The sequence below is a fragment of the Solanum pennellii genome, chromosome 9 (assembly GCF_001406875.1).
Source record: "Solanum pennellii chromosome 9, SPENNV200".
Taxonomy (NCBI): Eukaryota; Viridiplantae; Streptophyta; class Magnoliopsida; order Solanales; family Solanaceae; genus Solanum; species Solanum pennellii.
Window position 1 is genome coordinate 82,023,133 of NC_028645.1, and position 10,982 is coordinate 82,034,114.

Below are 10,982 nucleotides of genomic sequence, written 5' to 3' on the forward strand. Positions count from 1 at the left end.
AGCATGGGGAAAGAGTTATTGTACTATACATCAAATTTTTGTACATATTTTGCCAGCTATTAAAGGGGCCTACAATCTTTGCTGAAAACATGGGAAACATTATTGACAAAAGAATATTTCTTTGAATATTATGCCTTTGTATTCATCTCAAACTTTGACCACCAGATGGAGCATGAATTAACTAGTTCGGTATTTTCGACACGAAATATAAATAATAAAGTCCAAAGCAAAGATAGATGACAATTATTGCATGATAAAATTTAGCAAGTTATTGAAAATTAATATGAGCTTCTTATAAAATAGAATAGTAATAATAAGAATTGATCAACAGATCGTGTGTCGATGAGAATAAGTACCGTTCTATTATTTCAGACATAATTTATTGTATTTTCACTTTAGTTGGGATCTATAATCTTGCTATCTTAGAAATGTGTTTATATTACCACTAAATTATCATAGCGTTCGTTCAATTTATTAGTCTTTTCGTTTAAAAAAAAAATAACCTTATTTTTTTTTTAATTAAAAAAGAATGACGCATTTTCTTTTTTGGCAACAATTTAACTTTAACTTTTCACGTGACATGTTTAAGACCACAAGATTAAAGAACATTTTGGTTCATTTGACAGAACTTTAATTTAAAATTACAAGATTAAAAAATCTTTTTTCTTTTCTTAAATTTTGTTCCAAGTCAAATTAGATTATCATTTTTTAAACGCAGGGAGTATTTGACATATGATCAAATAATAATTAAAGTATTGGATGTACTATTGGTCTTGGAATATTTTATTTATTACGACATTTAGGTATTTCTAGGTAGAGAAAAAAAATATGTAATTTTATGTACCAAAAACAAGACTTTTGTCAAGTCAAATCATCAAATTTTGTTCTAACGTTGTTTAAATGAGAAAAAAAGAGAAAAGAAAATAAATAATCGTTTAGTTTAGTTGAAATGTGAAATAGATGCAACTTAAATTTGAAAAGTCTATATTTCGAAGCGATGGTAGCTAAAAGCATATATATGTTACGAACGTCTTAATAGTTTTAATCTACGAAATTAAAATTGACTTCACTTTTGAAAATACATTATCATAAAATCGAGATATGATTAATTATTAACAACTTTATAAAGATTTAAGATTTGTGTCTAAGATCCAAATTAGGGGTCCTTTATCAAGATAATGAAATTATATGGTATATAATGTTAGTGTGATTTACGTAGTAAAAAATCTAGTATTTTATTTGCATCTATATTATTTTTACAAAGAAAATAAAGTCTTTAACTTATTTAAACGTGGCTCAAAAAAATAAAATAAAAAATTGACATTCATTTCTTTGACTTTGTTAGAGTATATATGATTTTTTTTTACACAAAAACGAATACAAATGTCATAATTTTGAAATTTTGTTTTTTTCCGTACGGGAAATTCATCAACTTTCGTGTTTTTTTAATTAACAAATATCTAAATTGTTTATTTGGAAAAGGATAAAAAATATCGTTAAACTATCTGAAATAGCTTACATAGATCCTTAAATTATATTTTGACTCAAAACTACTCTTTCCATCAAACTATAGGTCAAAAGTGCCCTTCTAATTAACGGAAATTGTTAAATGTCACGTGGATACCATATGACACGCGAATAGACTTCCACTGCCACATATACTAAAAGAAAAAGGGTCAAAAGTACCATTAAACTATCCGAAATAGCTCATATTTACCCTTAAACTATATTTCGGCTCAAAACTACCCTCCAGACACGTATTGCTATAATATTTTTATCAATTTTCAAACACTTGAATTTAAAAATTAATCTAATTTGATTTTGTTTGAACTGGGCCCAATATTATGGTAAGAAATCAGATCGATAAAACTTGAATCGGGCTCAATATTATCTATATGGTAAGTAATTGAATTGATACAGTCGAATTGGGCCCAATATTATCAGTATAGTAAGAAATCAGATCGATACAACTCAAATTCAATTACACACTTTTAATTTAAATTTTAGAATGCTATTTACATGTACTTTTTGTTTATCTACTAATAATTTAAGTTAATTGTATAAAAGATTTCATCTATTTAGTCATACCCATCAACCTTAAATTGAAAATGTTAATATAATTAAATAACAAAATATAATTACATGGTTAACCTAACTACTAATCTATACTACCTTCAAACTACAAACTCCCAAACTTGAATGATAATACCCCCAATTAAAAATACTCAATTATTTTATTTATTAATTTATAATATTGAAAGTAAATATCTTTTCACATTAAATGTTTGTGATTTCTTGAATTTCTAAAGGATTGTGCTTTTTCGATGTGTGTTGACTTTTTTGATAAACAATGATTTTTTTCAATAGTCCGAAAGGTTGTAACTATTCTGATAAGGTATAGTTAGCGCCTATTCATACTATTATATGTTAGCTATAAATAGAGGTTTCCTCTCACTTTTAGACTACGATATTATTTTAAGTTTTCTACTCTTCTTCTTCAACAATCTCAAGGGTTATTTTGAACAATTGATTAAGTTAATAATTCAATGAAATTCGAGGTACCACATAACATTCTTGAACAAATTGTAGCAAAATCATTCATCAATTGACACTCATATTTTTTCTTACCATTTTCATGAGTTAAAAATGATAAAAAGTTGTGGGAAAAACTAATAAACAAATGTGAAAAAAGTCGCATGATTTGAGTGAGAAATTTCTTCTTTCTTTTTTCTTTTTTTATTCTTTTACCCACAAGCGAAGGAGTTCCATTCTAATTTCAAAAGTAGATTTTCACTTTTACTTATCATATGATTATAATTATGATTGTAATTATTTTTAATAGACATGTAAGTAAAAATGAACAGAGAAAATAACATGTTGGTGGAAAGATATTTTAATCAAATGGAACACTATTGTGAATATAGTATAAAGTATGAACATATAGTTTCATCTTCCTTCTTCATTGTTTATCTATTGTTCCATATATTTTTGCTTTTTTTATATTTGTATTGAGTATGTAATTTTCTAAGTATGAATTTCCTGTTATTATGTATTTATTTTAATTTTAGAAAATATTATGTCACAAGATACCCTCCTTGATAGTTAGTATATAAAAATAAATAAGAAAGTAGTGATAGTTCATAATGTATTCAAAAATAAAATTAAGGATTCTATAAATAGGACTTCAATTTTTTTTTTATCTATTAATTTCTATTATTGAAAAAGGTAAATATTTTATATCACGATACAATTTTTATAAGATACTGATACTGATACTTCTATTAGACAACGAATATGTTTTATGTATACGCCAGAAAAACAAAGAAGACTACAGTTCTACAAAGATAAGCTAGAAACTTAATGAAATGAAATATTTTTCATCAAAGATGATGTTCATATATTAAAATTAAAGTATGCTACTAAAATTGTATATGTTTAACAAAGTATGTGTGAAGCCAAATATTTGACGTACACTCAAGCCTCTATTTAACAATCATTCGTTATAACAACAACGTATCCTCTTCTTTTTATTTTTTTTTTTTAAAATTACCCCTCTATGATAGTTTTACTCAAATATTAATTAAGTAATAATATTTTATAAATGATAAAATATTGAAATATTTAAGGTAATCCTTATTAGTGTCATGCACATACTAAATTTCAAGTACAAATTTTTAAGAGAATAATTGTACTTAAATAGTGTCCATAATTTATATTCAAAACCTCAAGAAGAAACAGTGTTGGTATTTTTTAAAAAATAAAAAATTATTGGTTAGATTTGTTTACAAAATTGAGTGAAAGTAAACAATAATGTCATTTTCTACCCATATTTAAATTCCGAGTATATTTTAAAATGTTTCAATGATATTTGGTCAATATGATTTCAAAATTGAGGGGAAGTAAAAAGTAATGTCATTTTTTACCCATATTTAAATTTTAAATATATTTTGAAATATTTTAATGATGTCTGGTCAATAAGATCTCAAAATACAAATAACTCTATGACAATCGTATTAATCATTTAAAAACATTATTTTTTATGTTCTTTCAAATATAATTATTTAGTAAAAACATTAATTTGGTAATATTAATTCTATTTCACAACATTGTATAATATATATGCGATAGTATACACGTTCAAAGCACGTGCGTAAAACTAGTAGATAAATAAGAACGGACACACACAAAGAAAAAAAATCCAAAATTTAACTGAAAATGTTCTATCACAATGTTTTTATTAAGAAATAGAAGTGTTCAATTTAAACAAAACTTAAATTTAAGTCGTTAATTACAATTAACCAATAATAATTATTTAGTACATATCATATTATGAATATATTTATTGATATGATGTAAATACTTCGTCACATTTTATTGTATTATTTTTTTTAAAAAAAAATCATTAAGGTTTCATTTTTTTTTCACCAAGTGAAAATGACTATTTTACCCTCTTTATACATATCTTTGTTTTGGTAAAACTCCTTCCCCATATCTTCAGGAACATTCTTAGTTATCTGCCTCGGAACCTCCGAATTTTATAATCTTATAGGTAGAAGTGAAGAAAAAATAAGTAAAAATTCTGAGAATTTGAGGTAATTTTTTATTGTTATTATATATGATTTCCTGAACTTTTTTATTGATTTTTTGTTTATTTTCTTGTGCCATTTTGGTGTAATTTGTCAATTTTATGTAGGATTTTGCTATATTTGATGTTCTTTGTCTGTGTTAGGCTAAAGGGGGTCCTTGAAAAATGAAAAGAAGAATAAAGATTGAATCTTTTCATTTGATTATTCAATTGAATGCTGTATTTACCACAAAGAAAGTTAATTTATTTAAGGGGTTAGCTTGATTTGTGATTTCTTCCAAATGTGTCCGAGCTTTGGTGGATAGGGTTACTTGGTACCTATGTTGGTGGGAGGTAGTAAGTAGCGGTGGAATTAATCGAGGCGCGTGCAAGCTGGTTCAGACACCACGAAGAAAGTTCATTTATTTAAGGCAATGTGTCCAAGCTTTGTTTGGTGGATTGGGTTACTTAGTACCTATGTTGGTGGGAGGTACTTGTAGAATTAATCGAGGTGCGTGCAAGCTAGTCCAGACACCACAAAGAAAGTTCATTTATTTAAGGCAATGTGTCTAAGCTTTGTTTGGTGGAATACTGGATAGGGTTACCTGGTATCAATGATGGTGGAAGGTAGAAGGCACCTGTGGAATTAATCGAGCTGTATGCAAGCTGGTCCAGACATCACAAAGAAAGTTAATGTATTTAAGGCAATGTGTCCAAGCTTTGTTTGGTGGATAGGGTTACCTTGTACCGATGCTGGTGGGAGGTAGTAGGGTACCCGAGGAATTAGTCGGGTTGCGTGCAAGTTGGCCTAGACATCACGATATTAAAAAAAGAAAGAGGATATCCCATTCCTAGCAGCCTTAACAGTTAACTGTGGTAGAATTCTCTCTCAGCTGTTGGTCCTTTTAGGATTTCTGCAGATCTGTTCAATTACACTTCGAGGTATCTCACGCGAAATGTTAGGACGTATGTGTCTAGTTGTTTCAATTTTATACAATCAGGTGCATACCCAAAGTTGGAAGGCATAGATGTTAACTGATGCCAAGTTAAAGGGAAACGTTTATTTATTATGTCTAATATGAATGATACAGTGAATACTTACACTTTTCCTGTCATCAATCTTTCAAAATCGCTGATGCTGTATTTTTCCTGTCTTTTGTGCTGAGCTGAATAGTTGGCTTATATGTTTTACTGGTGTTCCGTTCATATGAGATGATTTAATACAGTTGTTTGCGAACGTTAACATTTCAAAAAGTGTCTTTTATAGCTTGATTTGGATAATAAATATATGAACTTGGATGCATTGTTTGTTAAACAACTTATTTGACTATTTTTCTTTGTTAGGCTCAAACTCCTTTTCGATGATTTTACACTAGTCGGGAATTTCTTTCTTTTTCCCTGGTTTAGGGGGTCGTGAAGCAATGAACATCCTTTTCTTTTAATTTCTTCAACAAATCTTATTAACAACCGAAAAATAGAGTTTGCTGGTTTCTAAGAGTAAAGTGTTAAAGTGTCCCTTTGGGGACATCCGATGAAATTGGAACAATAAGAGTAAATGCTTAAGTAGATCATTATATACTGTGTTTGGTAGAGATGTGTTCACAACATGTTTTGAAATGTAGAATAAGTACGACACTAAGTAACCCGTTGTTCATGTATTCGTTGTGGTTTACAATTAATATTCATCGATTATCAGTGTAAAAAACTGCTAAATTGTTTCCCATGTATGTACTAAAATCCTGTCTTACAATGCATAGAAGAAATTAATGCCAGTGATCCTTTTTGCAGTCGGTGAAATGGCAGCAGCATCAGCAACTACTCTCTCAGTTGGTTCCGCCACATCCTTTGGCTCCATAGTGAGCCCGAAATTACAATCAAAGGCCTTCATTGCGAAATGCAATACCAGGGACTACCTTAGGAATTTCAGTGGCCTTAAGGCAGAGGCATTTGTACGATGTGAATCCGAGTCGTCATTTCTAGGAAATGAAAGTGTTGCAGCTCTTCGACAATCCATTACTCCTAAAGCGCGAAACCAAAAGCAGAGATCTTCGAACCATGTTCAGCCTCAAGCATCTTATAAAGTGGCTGTTCTCGGAGCCTCTGGCGGTATAGGTCAGCCTCTAGCTCTTCTGATTAAGATGTCGCCGCTAGTATCATCGTTGCACCTTTATGATATTGCAAATGTCAAAGGAGTCGCAGCAGATCTCAGCCATTGCAACACTCCCGCTCAGGTTTTTGACTTTACGGGAGCTTCTGAGTTGGCCAATTCTTTGAAAGGTGTAGACGTAGTTGTCATACCAGCTGGCGTTCCGAGAAAGCCTGGTATGACACGGGACGACTTGTTCAACATTAATGCTAATATTGTGAAAAGCTTGGTTGAGGCTGTTGCTGACAATTGCCCAGATGCCTTTATCCACATTATCAGTAATCCAGTCAACTCCACAGTGCCGATTGCTGCCGAGGTTCTGAAGCAAAAGGGTGTGTATGATCCTAAAAAACTCTTTGGTGTTACCACCCTGGACGTTGTCAGGGCAAACACATTCGTCGCGCAGAAGAAAAACCTGAAACTCATAGACCTTGACGTCCCCGTGATTGGTGGGCACGCAGGGATAACAATTCTGCCATTGCTGTCAAAGACAAGACCATCAACTACTTTCACCGACGAAGAAGTGCAGGAACTAACCGTGAGGATCCAAAACGCTGGGACCGAGGTCGTTGAAGCAAAGGCTGGAGCAGGATCTGCAACACTGTCAATGGCATATGCTGCAGCTAGATTTGTTGAATCCTCACTTCGTGCCCTTGACGGTGATGCTGATGTTTACGAGTGTTCTTACGTGCAATCTGACCTGACGGAACTTCCATTCTTTGCATCACGAGTTAAACTAGGAAGGAATGGCATCGAGGCATTGATTTCGTCTGATCTCCGTGGATTAACAGAGTATGAACAGAAGGCATTAGAAGCTCTAAAACCAGAGTTGAAAGCTAGCATTGAGAAAGGGATAACTTATGCTCAAAAACAAACGGTGAGTGCTTAGAGAAAGAGTTTAGTTTAGATTAATTATAGGAAAAGATTCTCAACATGACAATTTTGCATGGTTTGAACTTATTAAGCCCTTTATTCTTTTTATTGGTTTGAACTCTACTAGTGTTTTGTCATTGCTTCCTTTTCATCTCTACTCTAGGTTTATCGGAAACAATCTCTCTACCTCCTGTGAGGTTAGGGAGAAGGTGTTCGAGAAAGCACCGACTAAAGGTGCTCATTGAGTCGGTCCTCCGGTGGCTAAAAGTATCTGCAAACACTTTATCCTTTTCAGACTTTTTCGACTTTAAAATTTCATATATGAAAGTCTAGAATAGTTATTGGTGGCTATTTTTGAAAAAAATAATAATCTAGAATAGATGTGGATGATTAAATTGTTTTTTTTTCCCAAAAATCTCCTTAAAATTTAATAGATAAAAGTTGTTAACATGTCATATATATGGAGATAAACTACAAATGCTAATTTTTTAAAATTTAATAAATCAAAATCACTCAAAAGCATATTTAAGGAATTATTTTAAATCTACTCGAGTCTCCAATATAAGTTATTTCTTTTGTCATTTTGTCTAGAAAATTTGTATGTCCATTTTATCTCAAGTGTTTCGTATATTCATATTTTTTTGAGGTCTATGTATTTGGTTCAGATTGTGAATTGGACTCTCTTATTCATGATTTTGATAATTAAACATTTAAACTCGATGAAACTCAATATATTAAACTCCTCTATGAGAGTGACCAAGAAAGATATACTCGCTCGCCAGATATACAAATATATGCGTATACCATTTACATATATACAATAATCTGACAGATATACATATACAATTTGTCTCTCCATTCTCTGTCCAGTCTCGCTCGTCTCTCTCCTTCCTCTCCCAATCTCGCTCGCTAGATATATATATATATAAATCTGACAGTTATACATAGACAATTTGTCTCTCCACTCTCTGCCCTCTCTCACTCGTCTCTCTTCCAATCTCGTTTGTCTGATATACTAATATATATGTATACCAATTACATATATACAATTATTTGACAGATATACATATACAATTCACATCTCTCCACTTTCTGTCCTCGCTCGCTCGCTCTCTCCTCCCTCTAACATGGAGATATAATTCATAACTAAAAAATTATAGCTATGAAGCATAATTAAGTTAGTTTTAAATGACTATATGCGAAAATTCCCCCATATCGTGTTATATAATAAACTCTCGTTGTTTACTTCGGTGAGAACATCCAATGCACTCAAGAAAATCCTATAAGATAAATCCAACTCTAAATACTAAAGGACTATCAAAAATAAAAAATACTTTCACCATAATATTTTAAGTTTGTTTGTAGTAAATTAAATGTTTGAATTATAATTTACTTAGGATAAACTATATAACTACACATACATCACTACTATATATACTATATTTACCTCTAATTTAAAATAATTACTCATACTATCACTTTTAATATTTATACAATATATTTTAAAAGATTTAATTAAATACACAAAACCCTTAAATAAAGAAATTGAATAATTATCTTAAATCTAAACTCCTTAGAGTTCATAATGTTTTGAAGTTCAATTTTAATTTTTTTTTACAAATTAGGTTTTATATTTTTTGATTCTGTTGTTTCTCAAACACTTTAATGGTTGAACATCTTGAAATCGGATGGTTCTCGTTAAATGTATCACAGACTAATAATATTATGCTAAATAAAACAACTTTTATTTATTCATTTTCACTCATGAATTTATCATTGCAGGGACCGACTCTTCATACGCCAACATTCACGTCAAAAATAGATCTAAGTATAGAAACGACTCAATCAAAATGATAGAATTATGCCAAGTTTTAATTAAAAAAATAAATAAAATACACCATTAGATGCACACTCAAGTGCAACGATGTTAGATACACATTATGTTTACATGTATCTAGTAAGAGTTCATGTATATAAAAAAAAAATCAGATCCTTAAAGAAAAAGAGAATTTTGAAATTTTCAACTTTTTTTGGATTAATGATAAGGCCACAGTTGTGATTTGTTCCTAATTCGTGTGTTTCAATTACATTTCATATTTAGATACACATAATTTTTTTTTTCTATGTATATGAGATATATTATTTTAAATATAATATATGAAATTGATGCTTGGTACATCGAATTAATAATAGATACATATAAAATATACATGAAATTAAATTTGGATGATATAAATAAATAGATACATGAAATTCATACTACACATATAATAAATACATAAAATTAGTATTAGATACTTCCTTCTATGATAATTGATACATATGAAAGCACTTGTATGATACTCATGTATCTTATTGTTTTGTTTGTTGGATACATCATATATTTATTGTTTTGTTTGTTGGATACATCATATATTGATATAGATACATCAAGTTAATAAATTTTATTATTTGAAAAGTAATAAAATAAAATTAATCAATTTTCAACCAGAATCAAGATATGCATGTTTTTGTCTTTTATTAATAATATCAACCAATTTATTATTTCAAATAATAATAAAATGAAATTAATTAAATATAGATACACTCCATAGAATTTCGACGTATAATAACAAACACAACACACACAAACCACGAAACTCACCATATTCTCTAATACTCATAGTGATGAAGCATAGTGTATTTCTAAATGCTTGCAACTAGTCTAAATATCATTAGCCAGCAAAAAAATAGTATTATTGCTTGCAATGGGTCTGAATATCATTAGTCAGCAAAAAATAGTATTATTGAATCCATGACAATAAATAGTATTACTGAATTTATGACGCTTGGAAATGCAAAATGTCACAATGCCGAGAAACAATAAAGCAACCATAAATCATAGAGCGTGTTCTTTCCATGTCTACGACATGCATGCCAAAGTTTTGCTTTATTTACTTGTGTTTGAAGAAAGTCCCACATTCTACCTTATACCTAGAGTATAAATTGAACAGAAAAGGGTAAGTTTAAAAAAAACCACCCTCCATCCATTTTTTCGCCCTCTCTCTTTTTACTTTTGATTAAAAAATATTCCTCAACATATTCCTCAACCCAAAGGTCTATGTTGATATATATTTTTGTAATTTATTTTGTTTTAACACTAATTAATTTTGTGTAAAGCGTTGTTGTTGGTTATTGATGTTTATTTTTGAAAAAAAGTATCACTCTCTATAATATTAATCAAATTTTTAAGTTTTGATATGATACTTGTATTATTTAGGGTAAAGAGGAGGTACTATATTTATATTCTCATTGTGCGAATTGGATGAGCTAAAGTGTCGTAAATTCAAGAAGCAAAAAAACTATGCATACAATAAATATTTGAATTAAATATTTTGCAAAAAACTAAAACATTTTAAG

The 10,982-nt window shown here is 29.8% G+C and overlaps 1 protein-coding gene across 1 annotated transcript; it reads left to right on the plus strand.

Annotated features, from left to right (window-relative positions):
• The first annotated feature begins 4,467 nt into the window (after positions 1–4,467).
• LOC107031532 (malate dehydrogenase, chloroplastic-like) lies at positions 4,468–7,706 on the plus strand. Its single transcript, XM_015232945.2, has 2 exons — positions 4,468–4,592; positions 6,353–7,706. Exon 2 carries the CDS (start codon positions 6,361–6,363, stop codon positions 7,597–7,599), a length of 1,239 nt encoding a protein of 412 aa, XP_015088431.1. The 5' UTR covers positions 4,468–4,592; positions 6,353–6,360; the 3' UTR covers positions 7,600–7,706.
• Positions 7,707–10,982: the final 3,276 nt, after the last annotated feature.

What these genes read in the sequence shown, in the direction of transcription:
- LOC107031532 (XM_015232945.2), top strand. Translation starts at nt 6,361, where the DNA reads ATGGCAGCAGCATCAGCAACTACTCTCTCAGTTGGTTCCGCCACATCC.